The 19,231-nt window shown below is 40.4% G+C and overlaps 1 protein-coding gene across 4 annotated transcripts in view; it reads left to right on the top strand.

The window, feature by feature from the left end:
- The first annotated feature begins 6,419 nt into the window (after nucleotides 1-6,419).
- ABL2 (ABL proto-oncogene 2, non-receptor tyrosine kinase) overlaps nucleotides 6,420-19,231 on the top strand; it is a 102,192-nt gene continuing 89,380 nt past the window's right edge. For all 4 annotated transcript variants that reach the window (XM_060034666.1, XM_060034650.1, XM_060034658.1 and 1 more), the window contains exon 1: nucleotides 6,420-6,810. In XM_060034666.1, coding sequence (XP_059890649.1) covers nucleotides 6,654-6,810 — 157 coding nt within the window. In that variant the 5' untranslated portion in view covers nucleotides 6,420-6,653. The remainder of the gene's footprint in view (nucleotides 6,811-19,231) is intronic.

Here is a 19,231-nt window from a genome sequence, read left to right as displayed (position 1 = left end):
GCTTAAAAAGAATGGCTAAAAAGGATATGGTATGTACAGGCAATACTCGGACATACTATGGCTTCATTTCCATACCATTGCAATAAAGCAAATATTACAATAAAGTGAGCCAAACAAATTTTTTGGTTTCCCAGTCTATGTGAAAAGTTATGTTTATACTCTACTGGAGTCTATTAACTGTGCAATAGCATTGTGTCTAAAAAAACGCCACAATATACAGACTTCAATTAAAAAATACTTTATTACTAAAAATGCTAATCATCATCTAAGCTTTCAGCGAGTCAGAGAAGTAACATCAAAGATCACTAACCACAGTGGCTCAGTGGTTAAGAATCCACCTGCAGGGGACACAGGTTCAAGCCCTGGTCAGGAAAGATCCCACACGCCGTGGAGCAACTAGGCCTGAGCGCCACAACTACTGAGCCCACGTGCCACAACTCATGAAGACTGTGCATCTAGAGCCTGTGCAACAAGAGAAGCCACAACAGAGAAGCCCATGCACTGCAATGAAGAGTAGCCCCCGCTCGCCGCAACTAGAGAAAGCCTGCATGCAGCAGCGAAGACCCAAAGCAGCCAAAAATAATAAAATAGATAAAATAAATAAATTTATTAAAAAAAGATCACTAACTGGAGATCACCATAACAAATATAATAATAATGAAAATAATAGTGAAAAAGATTGAAATGTTGCCAGAATTACCAAAATGTGCTACAGAGACACAAAGTGAGCAAACACTGTTGGAAAAATGGTGCCAACTGACTTGTGTGATGTAGGGTTGCCACAAACCTTCAATTTGTTAAAAAATGCAAAATCTGTGAAGCTCAATAAAGCAAAGTGCAATAAAATGCGGTTTGCCTGTATATACAACAGAATTTTATTCATGAGAAAGAAGGGAATCTTGCCATTTGTAACAACATTTGTGTTAAGTGAAATAAATCAGACAGAGAAAGAAGACTACTTGTATGATTTCGTTTATATGTGGAATCTTAAAAAGCTGAACTCATAAAAACGTAGACTAGAAAGATGGTTAGTAGGGGCTGAGGGGGAGGAGGGGGAGGAGGATTGGTATTGGTCAAATGATACAAACTTCCAGTTACGAGATGAATAAATTCTGGGGCTCTAATGTACAGCATAGTGATTATAGTTAATAATACTGTATTACATACTTGAAAGCTGCTAAGAGAGTAGATCTTAAATGTTCTTACCATAAAAAGAAATGGTAATTATGCGCCTGCTAGAGGTATTCGCTAACTCTATGGCAGTAATAATTTTGCAGTATATAAGTGTATCAAATCAAGGCACTGTACACCTTAAACAATGTTATATGTCAGTTAAATCTCAATAAAACTAAAAAAAGTGTTGGTTGGCCTGGGGTGACCCAGCACTGGAGCCTACAGGCCCTTTCGTGGGGTTGATGGCAGACTCTGGGAGGGCTCACGCGAGGGAGTGCCTCCCAGGGCTTCTGCAGCCAGTGTCCTTGTCCCCGCGGTGAGCCACGGCCACCCCGCTTCTGCGGGAGACCCTCCAACACTAGCAGAATAGCACACATGATTGCAAAATGTGGTAAGCTTCATGACATTGGTCTTGGCAACGATTTCATGGATATGACACCAAAAGCACAGGCAACAAGAACAAAAATAAACAAGTGCAACTACATTAAACGAAAAAGCTTCTGCACAGCAAAGGAAACAATCATCACAGTGAAAAGGGAATGAGTGTCGCTATACTGGGACCCACATTTCAAGATTTGGCAACAAATGTGGATCGCAATATCAGCAGTCTTTCTCTGATTTTTGTGGGCCGTGACTCTGGATATTTGGGTGGCTCTGTGATTGGTGGAGTTCTTTTTGACAATATGAATCATTTTCTTCTTTTGGGGGTGTCAATGTTCGCTACCACAATTGGTCTTTATCTTGTTCCATTTTGTAAGACTGCGGTGTTACTGATTGTCATGATGTCCATCTTTGGTGTTTCAATTGGCATTCTGGATACAGGTAATCCTATTGCTGGGAATAAACCTAACAAGGAGAAGACAAGCATACAAAGCCCAGGGACATTACTGGATATGTGCTGGCCCATAAAATGGTATAAGTTTTGTGAAAATTGTGAAACCACAAAGCAGTCTCAATAACTGATGACTAGTTTAAAAGTTTCTCTGTTTTATATAAATATATAAAATAGAAAGGATAATAAGAACAAAATAAAGATTAACAGGTATAGAATTCAATGCATTCCTCCCTCAGTAAAAAATTTCCGGGGCTTCCCTGGTGGCGTAGTGGTTGAGACTGCCTGCCGATGCAGGGGATGCGGGTTCGTGCCCCGGTCCGGGAGGATCCCACATGCCACGGAGCGGCTGGGCCTGTGAGCCATGGCTGCTGAGCCTGCGCGTCCGGACCCTGTGCTCCGCAACGGGAGAGGCCACAGCAGTGAGAGGCCCGCGTACTGCAAAAAATTCTGTACTTGTACCATAGAATAAAACGTTGAGTTTAAAAAATAAATAAATAAAAATAAATAAAGCTAAAAAAAGAAGAAAAATGCTACATATGAAATTACATTTTTCTTCCAATTTATCTACACAAATATTTTGAACCCATGTAGATAATATAGACAGAGATTAACATAACTATACAAACATGCATTATATAGGTAAAAGAAAAGATTTTGAGAAACATGACAGCTCCCAAATATTTGAAGGGCTGTTGTGTAGAAGAAAAGTGAAATTTATTCTGTGTAGCTACTGGGTGGAACTAGGACCAGGGGTGAAACAGATGGAAGTTTCAGGGTGGCATGTGTCAGTTTACCTTTAAGAAGAACTTTCTGACAATTAGAACTCTTCAAAATAAATGGGCTCCCTCACTGGAGTTATTGTACAGGGAATTCCAGAAGATTATCCTAGATGACCTCTAAGGTTCTTTCTAACCCTATGACATTGAGCCGTATGTCAAAATTAAACACATTTGGGGGATGTAGAGGGAGGTAATTGACTTTTATAGGCAAATAATTGTTAACCAGCTGTGGTTATTTTAGGTAGGGGCCAAGTAGAGTACAGGGAAACTATTATGTCTCTATGGATAAGTCTGAGATTTTCCTAAGAGGGAGGCAGGATCTGAGTAGAACCCTGAATACTGTAAAGGGAGTCATTTGGGCACCATATTGGGGAGAATCTGAGTATTGCAAAAGTCAGAGTTAAAAGGAAGACATCCTAGAAATAGGCCTATTGGATAAAACATATATGCCTGCTATAGAAGGGGTGGGTATTTGAGGAACAGGAGCTGATGAACATTAGGCAATTATAATCCAGTGTATCCTGGAAAATAATTTTGAAACATCAGGTGAAAAATTTAGACATTGTACATGATGAAGGGGAGGGGAAGCACAATCAAAGCAATGAGAGGAAGAAGTATTTTTCTTTTAGTGAATTGCTTGGTGAAGAACCTAGAAAGAAAAGGGTAGCAGCAGGAGAATCCAGCAGAGAGATGATCTGAGTCTAAATGAACACTGTATCCATATAGACAGAGAGAAAGAAATATTGACTAATATGGGAGAAAATGTAAGGATGTGGCAATAGCCTGGAAATCCAGATGGGTAAAGACAGGGACCAGTGAAGCATTGCTTACCAGTTCCCTGCTTCTGGAAATAGTGGTATTACTCCGATTATAGGGAAGGTAAAGATGATGAGCATCTATGTCTTCATTGTGCCTTGTTGGTGTTGACGATGGGTTTGATTTTTGGGGCCGTCCCCTGGCCACTGCTCGGGTGAGGCTGTCCCTGTGCTACTGTGTACCATCCCTGCTCCTGTTTTTCATCTGGTTTCTGCACCTGCCTGGAGTTCACAGCTGCCCTCATTTCAGCTTGAGCTAATACTACTTGGGATTGTTTTAAATGTTTTAATCGTTCTAAATGTTTAATTGTAATTCTCAGGTGAGTCACTTGGGCTTGGTTACATTGAGATGAAATAGTGTCCTGCACCTAAGTAAGTAGGTTTCTCCCTGGTCTTTCAACACCCCCCCACCCCAATTCTGAAAATTCCCATTTCACTTTGAAAAACATCTCCACTTACAAGATATTTGCTTCAGTCTAGGCAGGATCTTAAGACTCTTTGGTAGAGGAATATTCATATGCTAAACAAAGGTAATATTTCACATGCAATAGTTCACATGTGCAGGTAACTGGTGATGACCAGGTAGGAATGACTAATAAAGTGATATATGATTCCACCTGTTTTTATTGGTTGATTGGTGTTTTTGTTTTTAGTTAAATAAAGGTGGCAGGTGGTGGATAGGGGCTCACATGAATAAATACTGTAGACTTCGTTCTATTATCTAAGCATATACCACTTGAAAAAAATTAGGCCTGGAAAAGTTGATGGATTTCTGAAAACATTACATTTTTTGTACTAATAGTAAGTGCTTGTATACGCTTTTTATATGCCAAATACTGTTTTTTTTTTTTTTTTTTGCGGTACGCAAGCATGTGGGATCTTCCTGGACCGGGGCACGAACCCGTGTCCCCCGCATCGGCAGGTGGACTCTCAATCACTGCGCCACCAGGGAAGCACCCAAATACTGTTTTAAGTGCTTTATGTATATTAACCAATTTAATTCTCACAACAGCCCTGTGAGGTAGGTACTGTTGCTATCATCATCACTTCACAGATGAAGAACTGATGCACAAAGAGGTTAAATATTTGTCTAAGAGCAAACGAATATTGAGCCCAGTTTTGACCTCAAGCACTTAAGTGCCTCCCTTAACCACCGCACTATACTACACTTACCCATTACATACTATGAAAGAAAGAGAAGCCAGACCATTATCCCCCAAATTAAATTCTCTCAGATAATGAAAATCAAACAACAAACCAAATCATAGCTCTATGACCACCTTTATCCCTTGTCAATGATTTTTTTTTTCAGTAGTTGCAACACTTCAGGAATTAAAAGGAAAAGACAAAGTATTTAAACACAGGAAAACTTTGACCAAATGGAAAATTCATATTGTATCCAGTGCTAAAGCATAGTGTTTCTGTTCCCATCTGGTGGGCAATTTCAGTTATTTCTGGTCATACCCTGGATGGCAACGGAATAATTTCAGAGGACTTTTATAGTGGTGAGTATTAATGGTTCATCTAAGGTCAGCCCGGTTCTATGAAAGACATGTAAAGGAGAGCTGTATCCACCTTTTTCCCTGAAATTTATCTTCCCAATGGTTGTTTCGTTGCTTCTTTGCAATGGTTCCCACATCCTCTGCTTTAAAGCAAATTTTCAGTGTGGTACCTCCAATAGTTGATGCTTTTTATAAAGGAAATAGGGAAGCTAAATGAATAGCTAAAGAATAATTATCAAGTTCTTTGAGAATGTAAAAAACTGGATCAATATTAACATGCAAGAATGCTCAGTAGGGGGGAGATGATAAGTGAATATTTATACATGTATATGTATGTGTGCGTGCATTAAAAACATTTCTGCCTGAGTCACTGTCTTTAGACAACATAAGTTAAAGATAAGTTCTCATTCAGAAACAGGGTCAAAGGTAGTTTTATTTTTCTCCTTTGTCATCAAAGGAGACCTGACCACGTGCACTATATATAAAGCATGCCGGTAGGAAGATTAGCTTTACTGTCAAGCAATATAAGGGTAACAGAAACACACGTGGTTACACGGTAAAGGAGTTCAAGAGGAATTCATGGTAATACGATAGGAGGAACCGGGTCATAACTGCTTCTCCAATGAGACTGTAGAGTGCAGACAACCGAAGCGAGTGCAACTTAACATTATGAAATAGTTTCAAAAAATTACAATGAAATAATGTACCTTTTTATTAGCTTCATGTAAATTTTATATCATTTACTTTTGACTGTAGGTCGGCTTGGTGACGAGGGTATTTAAAGGAATTCTCCCGGGCATTTTAGGGAGCCTCACCTGGATGGCAAGCATCAAACGCCTTGTGCTTTTCTGTCCCAACTGTGCCTGCTAAAGAGCGAGCTGTGCACCTGGGGCGCTCAGCGCGACTAATTGATTTGACAGGTGGAGGTGGGACAGGGAAGGCTCTAGACCGACCAACCCTAAAAAAGGTGGTAGCATGTAGAAACGAACGTGGGAGGAGGTGGCTAAGGCGGATTCGGATGTGGGAGGCCGAGGTGCCGCGAACGAACCGAAGGGCCGGAAGACCTGAAGCAGCTGTAGGCGTGCCAGTGAGGTAGGTACGGGGTGTGCGGGGGACGGGGGCGAACCCACCCTCCGAGGAGAAGGGAGCTCGCGGACGAGCCGGGGCCGGGGCGGGGCGGGGCGGGGCGGGGCCGGGCCGCCGGGAAGCCCTCCCTCCGAGTAGCGGAGGTGACTGGTCGGGTGGGGGGCGGGAGACGCTCTGTCCCACGCTCTCCTAGCGCTCGGTGGTTTAAAGATGGCGGCGGCGGCAGCGTTGAGGGCGCGGAGCCGCGGAATGGGGAGGGAAAAGGAGAATCTGTGAGGCGTCGAGAGGCAGCGCGGCGGCTGCTGTGAGGAGTCGGGTGGGGAGACGCCGGTGGCCGGACCGCTCAGGGCCGGGGCCTCGACTGGGAAGGAGAGGCCGGAGCAAGCGCCTGGAGCCCGAGGCCGGAGCCGAGGAGGAATGTGACCACGGGTCGGCGGGGGCGCGGGAGTACGCAAGTGCAGGGATGGGGCAGCAGGTGGGCCGCGTCGGGGAGGCTCCGGGGCTTCAGCAGTCGCAACCCCGCGGGATCCGGGGCAGCAGCGCAGCCAGACCCTCCAGCCGCAGGCGGGACCTGGCGGGGCGCACCGCAGAGGCCGGCTTCAATATCTTCACCCAGCACGGTGAGTGTTTCCCGAGCCGGCGTGAGGGCGTGGGGAAGGCCGGAGGTGGGGTTGAGGCGGGGTGGGAGGCAGACAGGCAGCTCTAGGGGGTCGAGGGGTGCCCAAGAGTGGGGGCGGAATCTGCTGCCATCTGGGCCAGTCACGGGAGGCGAGTCACACCCCTCCCCCCCTCCCGTCTCCAGCCTGGCTGGCAGCTCCCGGGGGCGGAGGAGGAAAGAGAAGTGGTCTTAGGGACCTTGGATGGGCTGTCTTCTGCACTGGGACGCGATTGTGGGGCTCGGGGAAGACGGTGGATAGTGTCCTCAGGGGAGAGAAGGATGAAGGGAGGTGTGAGCTCAGTCCAGGTGTTAGTAGAAGTCGGTCGTTAGCGAAGGGAGCATGAGTTGTGCCTCGAGGGATTGGGAAATAGGAACTGAATCTCAGCAGGTAGTGGCCTTTGAAGTATATACGTATAAATCAGGCAATGAGCAGTGTCAGGATAGTGAACACTGTCCTGAAATACCCTTCTACGGGAAAGATAAGGGTAGTATCTTAGCACTTTGAATTTCTTTTTTTTTTTTTTTTTCAAACTGGAAATGAAGGGCTTTGCCAAACCATCCTCTGTTCTGCTCTTTTGAGTAGGACACATTTCTGAGATGGCTGGCAGGGGTTAGAGGTTGGTGGGCATCGTTAGGACTTTGGATACAAACAAGAGTTTTTTTCCTACCAGGTGTGCATATATATATATATATATATATATATATACACACACACACACACACACACACACACATATACATATTTACATCCTCTATATGGTCTGGAACCTATTACTTTGTCCTCATTATCAAGGTATTTTTAAAGCAGTTGTCTCCAGACTTGTGATCACGTACTCCAAGAATTTATGTATCTTTATTACTGTACTAATGGGTAACTTAGAAATGTACACAGAAACAGAATTTAAGAAAGGATGCGATGAAAAAATAAATATAACAAGAGTTCTAATAAATTTTTTCCAGCAGCCCAGTGGATCCTTTTGCATTTCCTCTGAGCTGCACCCACACCACTTTTGAGGCCACTTGTCTAGAGGAAGGAAGAATGGAGAAGGGGGAAAAAAACCAAAATTAACCTTCATGGAGTTGAGATACCCTAAGACCTGAGAGAGGCTGAAGAGATAGATGTGACTTCTGTATAAAGAACTGGCTAGTTGAGGTTGGATGAGAGGTAGCAAACTGGACTTTCACTGAAGAGCCATATGGAAAATAATAAAAGATAAAGGAGGGTATTCTATACTGTGTAGTGTAGGGAAGACGAGGAAGGAAAAGAAGTGTGAACTATTCCTCAGAAATGGAGTTTTGGAGGAAGTTAAGACAAATGATAGTATACAGAGAAAGAGATGAACCTTAGAAGCTGTGGCTGCTAGGTGAGTTGTATCAGAGTTCTGGGTTTGGACTTTGTGAACAACCTGAGTTTCCTAATGGAAGAGATATAGGTGATTTGGGCCATTCAGGAGTTATGTGTCTACTCTAAAAGATGTGAGTGAGCTTCTCTTCCAGGTATATAAACATTTTATGAAGGTGCCATATAAGTTAGTCTGTATCGAAATCACTTCCAGAAACATAGCAAAGAATGGGTAAATAGTTTTCAGGGAAGAAATGATCCAAGTAGCTTTGCTTTGTGGGACGTGTTAGTTATGTATTAAACTTGGCCCAGTAATGGTGATCCTCTTCCTCTAGCATCTATTCAGGATGTAAGATTTTCTGAGAAGGAGGAGATCATGAAGAATGGAATAGGAGGAGATTTTGAAGGATGAATAGGATTTGGATCTATGGAGCAAGAAAATGAGGGCAGGCTGTGCAGGAGAAACAAGTGTGAACAATTGAAATGAATGTAATTTGTTGATGGACTAGTGAGGAGACACATCTGTCATGAGTTAAGCAAATCCTCTAGGAGTGAATCCTAGAGCAGAAATTGCAAGAATCAAGTTCTGGTCTTGGCTCCACCTGTCTGGGTGATTTAGTCACTTAACATCTTTGGGTTTCTTTATCTGTTAAATGTTGGATTGGATGATCTCTAAGGTACCATCTGACTCTTAAGATGTTACGATTCTACTGATAATTGAGAAGCAGTGGGAAGAAAACTTCGAATACGTTGGGTTATGGGCTGGGTTATTGAAAATGTGGCAGAGGAGTTTATATCCATTTACCTGATTGGTTAGTTTATAGGCTATGTAAAGAAAGCCAAGTGTGAGGTGCTGAAAGCCTTGGCCTTGAGTGGAGGCAATGGAAACAGGTGGGGTGAGTTTGAGGGATATTTCATGCATTCAACAAAGAAAAGTTTTTTGAGCACCTATTATGTACTGGGCCCTGGGGATGTTGCTGTGAGTATAACAAGGACCCTGTCCTTGTGGAACTTAATGATTTTATGATTTGGTTTAGAGGATGAAAGAAGAAAGGACGACTTTGGAATACTTAGGCATTCTGCCTGGATTTGAAACCTGGCTTGACTGCTTATTATCTTTGTGACCCTGGACAAGTTACTTAACCTTTTTGTGCCTTGGATTCTTCATTTGTAAAATGGGGATAATAAGAATACCCGGTAATAATAGTACCTAGACTAATGAGTTAATATGTACAAGGCACTGAGGATAGTGCCTGGCATGTAGTAAGGGCTAAATATGTGTTGGCCCCGGCCATTACTACTACAACAACTACTACAATTAAAAATAGGGATGAGTCAAAGATAATAGGTTTTGAAATTGGCTGTATTGACAAGTTTGGAAGTTAGAAGCTGATTGAAAGGATGGGAATAGGGTAAGTTTGTTGCCAAAGACTAGTATGTAAAGAATAGAATTGGCAAATAATATAGGAAACAAAGGTTAAGTGATTACTGTTTTTAGACAGATGGGTGTTTATAAACTTTTATAGCTCAGAGTTTCTCAACCTTGGCAGTTATTGCCATTTTGGGGTGGGTCGTTCTTTGTCGTGGGGGTCTGTCCTATACTTTGTAAGATATTTAGCAGCATCCTTGGCCTCTGCTCACTAGATGCCAGTAGCACCCCTTTCTGGCAAACTACCTCACCGCCCCCCCCCCAGTTGTAACAACCATAAATGTTTTCAGACATTGCTAGATTGCCCCTAGATGAGAACCACTGCTTAGAAACACATGATAAATTCTGGTTTGAATGAATAAATTCAATTAGATTCAAAAGCTTCTCAGTGGACCTGTTGTTTGACATTTACACAAAAAACCTGGCAACTAGTGTACAAGTCACTGTCTTGAGTTTCAGTATTGAGGTATTAGCACATAATTTCATATACGAAAGTTAGGTTTGTTGAGTTTACATGTAGGTTTAAATATAGATTAAATATTGTATGTAGTCAGTAAAAATGTATGTACGTTACAGAAATGGGTTTATCAGAGTCCATGATTTTTCTTCTGTAGATAAAAGAAATGGTGTTTTCTCATTGAAAATGATATTTTTTTATTAATATGTAAGTTGTTATAATAATTTGTTTTGCCAAAAATGCCTTTTGTGAATGTAATTTAGAAGGAATAAAAATAATTGGGCTGTTTTTTGGTATGAAAGAGGTGAGTGCTGTGTGATTTTTCTGAAATCTGCTATTGAACCTTTTTGGTGAGCTGATGTTTTGTGACTAGTAATCTAGGGTTGAATACCTCCTTGTCTTTTTAATATCTGACATACATTACAACAGTTCAGTGATTTCACTTCAACTTTACTTCTTTCTCTCACTCATTTGCTGTAAATGCTATTAAAAATTAACCTTAAATTGTGAATTTTTGAGTAATAAAACTTTTCCCTTAAACTCATCAGTTTAAGTGGTCTGATTTCTTTATTTAGGATTTGTAGTTCATGTTTTAGTCTTTGCAGAATGAAAGATGTCGGCACCACAGGTTGAAAATGATACTGTAGAAAAGAACAGGAAGGCCGTTGCAAGGGAATTTTAATTATGGTGACCTAGTATAGTGGCTACTGATTCTTATGAGAACCAGACTTTTAAAAAGAAATCAGCTATTAGGTTTTTGCTAACCTCCAAATCTGTGTAAGTTACAGGTATCTGGGTGTGTCTGTATTTTTAGAAAAGTGACAAAATAATTTGTGGTACAGATTCTTTTATCACAGCCCAATTGACAGTAAGGTCTCAGGTAAATTTTGAAGTCTGAAGTTTCTCCTTAAGGGTCTTCAACTTGCTTTAAGAAGAAAAACCAGCATCTTTTCCCCTTGCAATTACTATACTATATCATTTTTTTTCTCTTTACTCTCTCTGTCAAAATCAGTAATGATGACATTTGTGTAGTTTTTTTTTTTGAGTTTATGAACACCTTTTATGTCCTTTATCTTATTTGATCTTTACAATTACAGTTGGCCCTTGAACAACATGGGTTTGAACTTTCAGGGTCCACTTACAGGCAGATTTTTTTCAATAAATATGTACTATAGTTTTATCGCAGTTGGTTGAATCCAGGGATGCCAAACCTGGATATGGAGGACCACCTGTAAAGTTATAAGAGGATTTTCGACTTCGTGGAGCATTGGTGCCCCAACTTCCTAGTTGTTCAAGGGTCAGCTGTACTCTGAAATAGGTGGGGACAGATACTAATCTTCCCATCTTATAGATGAAGAGTTAAGAGAATTAAGTGACTTCCCAAGGGCATACAGCTGTTAAGTTATGGGCCTGAAAACTCAAGCCTTTGTCTCCAAATCTTGCCATAGTGTAGAGATTTAGAGAACATGGGTTTTATTTTATTTTATTTTTTAAAATGCATTAAAAATATTTTTATTTGGTTGCATTGGGTCTTAGTTGCGGCAGGCAGGCTCCTTAGTTGTGGCATGTGAACTCTCAGTTGTGGCATGCATGTGGGATCTAGTTCCCTGACCAAGGAGCGAACCCAGGGCCCCTGCACTGGGAGCGTGGAGTCTTAACCACTGTGCCACCAGGGAAGTCCCAAGAAGATGGGTTTTAAAATTAGATACAATTGGGTTCAGATCCTGCCTTGTGTCTGACATTAGTAAGTGATTTACAACTCCAACCTCAGCAGGTTGTTGAATTAAATGATAAAATTTTGTAAGGCTCTAAGTGCTCAGTAAATGTAGTTTTGTTGTTGTCATTGTTATTTACCTCAAGATGGTTGTCAAGATTACATGAGTCTAATGTGAAAATGTTTTGTAAACTAACTCAAACGCTGCTATTGTCATCACGATAGCATGCTAAAGTGTAGAATTGTCTTAGTATTTATATATATATATATATTAAATTAATTAATTTATTTTTGGCTGCGTTGGGTCTTCCTTTCTGTGCATGGGCTTTCTCTAGTTGCGGTGAGCGGGGGCTACTCTTCATTGCGGTGTGCAGGCTTTTCACTGCGGTGGCTTCTCTTGTTGTGGAGCACAGGCTCTAGGCGCGTGGGCTTCAGTAGTTGTGGCACACGGGTTCAGTACTTGTGGCTCGTGGGCTCTCGAGCACAGGCTCAGTAGTTGTGGCACACGGGCTTAGTTGCTCCGCGGCATGTGGGATCTTCCTGGATCAGGGATCACACCCTTGTTCACTGCATCGGCAGGCAGATTCTTAACCCCTGCGCCACCCGGGAAGTCCAGCATTTATATTTTAAGTCTCTGTTTTGTCTAAGTCTCTATTTTTCTCTCAAGTGACTCTTGATTATTAAAGGACTTTCAGAAAGCAGCAAAAAGGTAGGGAAATTTTGGGGATCTGAAATCACCTTAGACCTGCCTTCCTTGAGGGTAAATGTTATCTTCTTAGGATTATTTGTCTTATGGGTCTTTCTTACTCTTTTCATACTGTTGTTTTTCTTCCTTCACAGAAGTTGAACTAGAAACACAGGCCAAGGCATATGTAAAGTTTAGGTTGAGACCTCATTCTAAGCTGGCACATTTGTTTGCTAGTTAATATTTAATGATTTTTTGTATTGTAATCTCCTTCATCTGACATCCTTTAAGAACTTTTTGTGCCTCCTTGTATTATTTTTACCTCTGGTTATAAAGTTTCTTGTTAAAAGCATTTTTTTTTTTTTCGCAGTACGTGGGCCTCTCACTGTTGCGGCCTCTCCCGTTGCGAAGCACAGGCTCAGCGGCCATGGCTCACGGGCCCAGCCGCTCTGCGGCATGTGGGATCTTCCCGGACTGGGGCACGAACCCGTGTCCCCTGCATCGGCAGGCGGACTCAACCACTGTGCCACCAGGGAAGCTAAAAGCATGTTTTAGTAGAACTTTTATATTCTTAATTTTGTGAGTCAATTTGGGCTTTTTCTCATATACTATGTGTATAAGATTTCAAAATACGTAATGTTAACCTCATCAATCTTAACAGATTTCTTCTGGAATAGATAAATTTGGAGTGTCACTGTTGATACTTCACCAGATCATATAGAACGATTCTCAAATTTTAGTGTGGAGACCCAGATTGTTGGGTCCCATTCCCAGAGTTTATTATTTAGGTCTGAGGTGGGATCTGAGAATTTGCATTTTTGATAAGTTTTCAGGTATTGCTGAAGGCTGCTGGTTGGGGCCACACTTTGAGAACTGTTGGTAATGTGAGATTAAGAAGAGTGGTGGATCGAAAGTAATTCAAAGATTGTCAGTTGTCAGAAAACATAATGTATTAACTCTTCTACTTAAAAGTGGTTCAGAAGTCCATTTGTTGCAAGTCTAGTGTCCACATGCAGGTGTCCACTGTCTTATGCCACTTTTTTTGCGGCAGGAAGAGATGCTTTGGCCTCAACTTTTTTTCTTAAATCTCTAAAAGTTCATATGTAGAAGGTCTGTTGAGAGGTGCACTTTTGAAAGAATCTTGTGTCAGGAAAAGGGAGTTAAGACACACAGACTTCTGCTGACAGACTTAGAGTGGGCCTTAGTCTCTGGAAGAAGCTGTGAAGAAATAATTGCCACTTATTGAGTGCTGTGTGCCAGGCATGTTCTGAGTACTTAATTGCAGGGTTTTTTTCACTTAAACCCCATAAAACCTTGCTTGCTCAAATTGAAAAAGATAAGAGACCAAAGAAATTGGGATACCTATTTGTGATTCTGTAGTTATGTGTGATGATGCCTAGTTTCCTTTTGGAGCTTGTGTATATGTACATATGTATATGTATGTGTGTGTATATAGGAAGATTTTTAGTCTTTTTTTTTTACCCTATCTCTCTTGAGACCAATGATGAGGGTTTCAGAATGGTAGACCAGGGTTAGATCTATATACTTACTCTGTGGCTATGGATTGAGACTTAGATGTTATGGCCTAACAAATGGAGCAGTAGGCGCTCACAGTGCAATTTGAAATCTCATGGTAATGTTGAACTATTGGCTTAACCTCTAGACTTAGTATTACTAATGTTTCTTATTTAAAGACTTTATATCCCCCACTCCTTCTTGATAGATTACAACTCTCCTTTTCTCCTTGTATTGGAATCTATGTAGCCACTTAAAGTGATCTATTTAGTTTATTAATATGCAACTTATAAAGACATTTCTTTTTCCTTTTTAGGTAGTATGATAGAATTTAAAAAAAACTAGTTTAACACTCGAGTATTTTCTATGTTTCTTTATTCAGTTATTTTACAGTAATTGCCTGTGTTAATATCTCAGAATTTTTAGGTATAATTTAGAATTGCTGTCCAAAAGAATGATGTTGCTTAAGTAGATATTGATGAACACTCTCATGAAACAGTTAATAAACTAGTCTGTGTGTCGGTGAGTGGGGAAGTGTGATATTTTGTATAATAACTGTTGGTTACTAATCTCTGCCTTTTTGGGTTGAGGGCATAATTTCAGTATGTAAATTTGTGATCATTGTACTAATTAGAATGATTTCTCAGTTCTTTTCTTTTTTTTAAATAAATAAATTTGTTTATCTATCTATTTATTTATTTTTGGCTGCATTGCGTCTTCGTTGCTGTGCATGGGCTTTCTCTCATTGCAGCGAGCGGGGGTTACTCTTCGTTGCTGTGCGCGGGCTTCTCATTGCGGTGGCTTCTGTTGTTGTGGAGCACGGGTTGTAGCGCACGAGCTTCGGTAGTTGTGGCTCGCGGGCTGTAGGGCACAGCCTCAGTGGTTGTGGTGCACGGGCTTAGTTGCTCCGCGGCCTGTGGGATCTTCCCGGACCAGGGATCAAACCGTGTCCCCTGCACTGGCAGGCGGATTCTTAACCACTGTGCCACCAGGGAAGTCCCAGGTCAATTATTTTCAATTGAACTCTCACTCAAATAAATGCACAGATAAATGCACGTTAACTATAATACTGTGACAAATTTTATTTTGGTCGCTTAAAAAAATGAGACCTATATTGAGCTTCTTCTCTGTCTTTGCTTTGTTCTGTAAATGTGCGGAGTCTATGGTGGTGGTACTGCGGGCTCCTCTGTAGTGAACTCTGCCAGTATTGGCTTTTGATCCAGGAGAACACAAAGCTCAGCAGGCCCAGGCAATTTATATTCCCTGGTTTGCTTTTCCAAGGAGAGGGAGGATTTAGAAAACCTTTCACTTGATGTGGTCAAGGTCAAAGAAAATTTTCTGTGGCTTAATATAATATACAATATGTACATATACAGTTTTGTTAACATGTTCCTTTCTATATGCTATTTCCAGCAAGTTAAAATAACAATACTGAGTTAGTACTAAAGATTGCCACTTAGCATTTTGTGGTTCCAGATAATTATTAAGAAAACTTGGTAATTTTCTTAGGGAAACTTAAAAATTTTCCTAAGACTAGCAGTACTAACAGGCATAATTCATATCACCGATCTTTTTCTTATAGGAAAGAAGCGTTGACACTTGAAGGTTTTTGTTATAGTAACTTTCTTTTATTAATGTTGAAATTTGCATTTTTTAATTGTGTGAAAATATATAAAGGTATCTCAATGTAAAAAAAAAATAAATCAGTACAGAAGCATGTAGATTAGACATGAAAGTCCTCTTTGATGTTCCGACCCATGATCCATATTCTCTTGTTAGAGGAAACTACTGTTCATGGTTTGATATGTTATTTTCCCAGAACTTTTTATGTATTTATATTTATGTGAGTGCACATATTAATACTTCTCTTGCCATTTCATAAATGCAAGTAAATGCATTATACAGTATGAATTTTTTTCTCTCAGATTTGTTTTTTGCATTTAATATGTCTGGAAGACCTTTCTATGCCAGGATGTGTACATTTCTCATTCTTTTCAATAGCTTTATAGTGTTTTGTGCTCTTGATATATATTTTAACCATTTTGTTTAGATGTTAACCATTTTCTTATTGACGAATATTTGTTTACAAGATTGTTAAAAATCTCCTGTTTTCCTCATATTTTTCTTATTAGCAGCTTGAACCTTTCTGAAATTTATATATACATATTTGAGATTGGAACCAACTTAATGTTTTTCCATTGTACTAATAATTGAATAGTTCATCAATTTCCACTGCTTTGAAGAGCTGTATTTCTTATATATTTAATTCTCAAATGTCCACATATCTTTTTAAAACTCTTTCCATTGTTCCATTCATCTTTATTTCTTCCTGCACATTGTTAACATTTTAATTATGGTAACTATATTATAAGCTTAAAGTATATATGTTTACCTGGGTAGCTCCCTGTTATTGTGTTACTTTTCAGAGTTTATTTGGATGTTATTGCATATCATATCTTCCAAATATTCTTAGGACCAGATTGTTAAGATTCAGAAATCTTGATGGGATTTTGATAGTGATTGTACTGAATTATAGGTTAATTTGAGGGTGAATTGACATTGCTGCATTATTGTGTCCTTACATCTAAGAATATGGTGTCCCTTTGCCAGTCTAGGTCATCTTTGTGTCCTTAAGTAAAAGATTTTCCATTGATTTCCCATTGTTTTTGGACATTTCTTGTTAAGCTTATTGGTGGGCTTCTTAAAATTTTTGTTGTGATCATAAGTGTAATTCTTCTGCATTACATTTCCTAATTGCTAGTATATGAGTAGTGATTTTTGTTTGTCAGTCTTGGGTCTGGTCGCCTTACTGTATTCGTATTGCATCTAATCATTTTCCCTTTAATTCTCTTTCTAGGAAGGCAACCAGATTTTCTGTAGTAGTAACTTTCTACCAACACTTTTATTTTCTTAAAACTTATATTCCTAGAGGCCTTTTTTTAAAAATAAGGAAGAGTTTTAAGCTGTTATTACTATTCATTCTTTATCACGCTTCTATACTGTAAGGCGTTTGGTTGGAGGAGGCATGGTGGAAGTAGGAGTGGGTTGCAGGAAGAGAGACCGTCTATCCTTTTTCTTAATGAATTCTGGTTACTATTATTGGTGGTAACAATACATGTTTCATCCATTTATTTTCTACAAAATAGCTAAGGTATATATAGTACATATATCTAAAGTATATATATAATAAATGTATATATACACATAAATATCATATATATATTATTAAGTGTACCTTCAGAGAAATTGCCTGGTGTGTGTGTGTGTGTATATATATATATATATATATATGTATATATATATATTTTTTTTCGGTACGTGGGTCTCTCACTGTTGTGGCCTCTCCTGTTGTGGAGCACAGGCTCCAGACGTGCAGGCTCAGCGGCCATGGCTCAGCGGCCATGGCTCACGGGCCCAGCGACTCTGCGGCATCTGGGATCCTCCCAGACCGGGGCACGAACCCACATCCCCTGCATCGGCAGGCGGACTCTCAACCACTGCGCCACCAGGGAAGCCCTGCCTGGTATATTTTAATACGGCAACTAGAGAAATTGTTTCTCTACATTTTGCATTAAGAAGTGTCATTATTGGTGACTAGCGTCTAGGCTAAAGCATACAATTTATGTTTTTGCACCGAGGGGAATATTAAGTTTGGTAAATACATTCCTAATGTTGACAATTCATAGTCACAGTGCTACATCAGTAGTTGAGACCTCTGAACATTGATTTTTGGTAAACGTAAACCTTTTAGCTATGAAAAAGATGTATTCTGTGGATACTATAGAGGAGTTCCGGATTCTCTCCAGTTAGCATCTGGACTTGTGTTTAGCTTCTGAATCAATATATATATTTTTAACTATGCCAATAATCCATTAGCTAACTCGAAGACCAGATTTGGTGTGGAATGATTAATTCTGTGAAACTGAGAATTAACTTTAAGGAGGTATGAAGAAAGAATATTTTCTTTTATAAAAATGTATATTTATCAGAAGTTAAGTTTCTGATCCCAGTAAACTCTTGTCTGTTCTTCAGAAATAGAAATAAAATGTGAAGAAAGCATTTTTTTTAAAAAGTATTTCAAACATACAGAAAAGTAGAGCACATAACAGAATGTCCAAGTACCCGCCATCCAGATTTAACAAATGTTAATGTTATGTCACATTTTTTTTTTTTAATAAATTTATTTATTTATTTATTTTTGGCTGTGTTGGGTCTTCGTTTCTGTGTGAGGGCTTTCTCCAGTTGCGGAGAGCAGGGGCCATTCTTCATCGCCATGCGCAGGCCTCTTACTGTCGTGGCCTCTCTTGTTGCAGACCACAGACTCCAGACGCGCAGGCTCAGTAGTTGTGGCTCACGGGCCTAGTTGCTCCGCGGCATGTGGGATGGTCCCAGACCAGGCTCGAACCCGTGTCCCCTGCATTAGCAGGCGGATTCTCAACCACTGCGCCACCAGGGAAGCCTGTGTGTCACATTTTTTAAAAAAGAAAAGATTATAGAGACAGTTGAATACCCTTTGCAGACCTTCTCAAACCCATTCTTCTCCCTTCCTATCCTGAGTTTTATACTACCCTGATGGTGTTTATCCTTCCCTTCTACATAGTTGCATTTTATATTCCACTTGTAATTATCTGTAGAGGGTGTGTGTGGGGCAGGTGCCAGTTTGTAGCTTTGTATGTTTGAAAGATTTACATAAATTCTATGCCAGATGTATCATCTTGCAACTTTCTGTTTCTATCCTGTGTGTTTCTGAGATATATCCATTTGAAATATTATAGTTCAGTATTCCACTGTGTAACTATACCACATTTATTCAGAATTTTTCATATTGATGGTGGGTTGTTTCCAGTTTTGCATAAAATAGGTGCTTGGAGTTGCTATTTGCTCTGACCAGAAAACTCTTTATAGTTATTTTTATCAGAGATATATGTGGAGAGTTTATAAATAGTCAAAGAATATGACAAGATTTGAAATGGAAAAAAAAGAAAGCAGGGCTTCCCTGGTGGCGCAGTGGTTGAGAGTCCTCCTGCCGATGCAGGGGACACGGGTTCGTGGCCCGGTCTGGGAAGATCCCACATGCCGCGGAGCGGCTGGGCCTGTGAGCCATGGCCGCTGAGCCTGCGCGTCCGGAGCCTGTGCTCTGCACCAGGAGAGGCCACAACAGTGAGAGGCCTGCGTACAGCAAAAAAAAAAAAAAAAAAAAAAAAGGAAAGCAGCCCCGTCCCTCTTCCTAGGTTGACACTG

Source organism: Delphinus delphis, chromosome 1, assembly GCF_949987515.2.
Source record: "Delphinus delphis chromosome 1, mDelDel1.2, whole genome shotgun sequence".
In the NCBI taxonomy this organism is placed as follows: Eukaryota; Metazoa; Chordata; class Mammalia; order Artiodactyla; family Delphinidae; genus Delphinus; species Delphinus delphis.
Note: the sequence above shows the minus strand (reverse complement) of the source record. Positions and strands in the feature narration are given on the sequence as shown.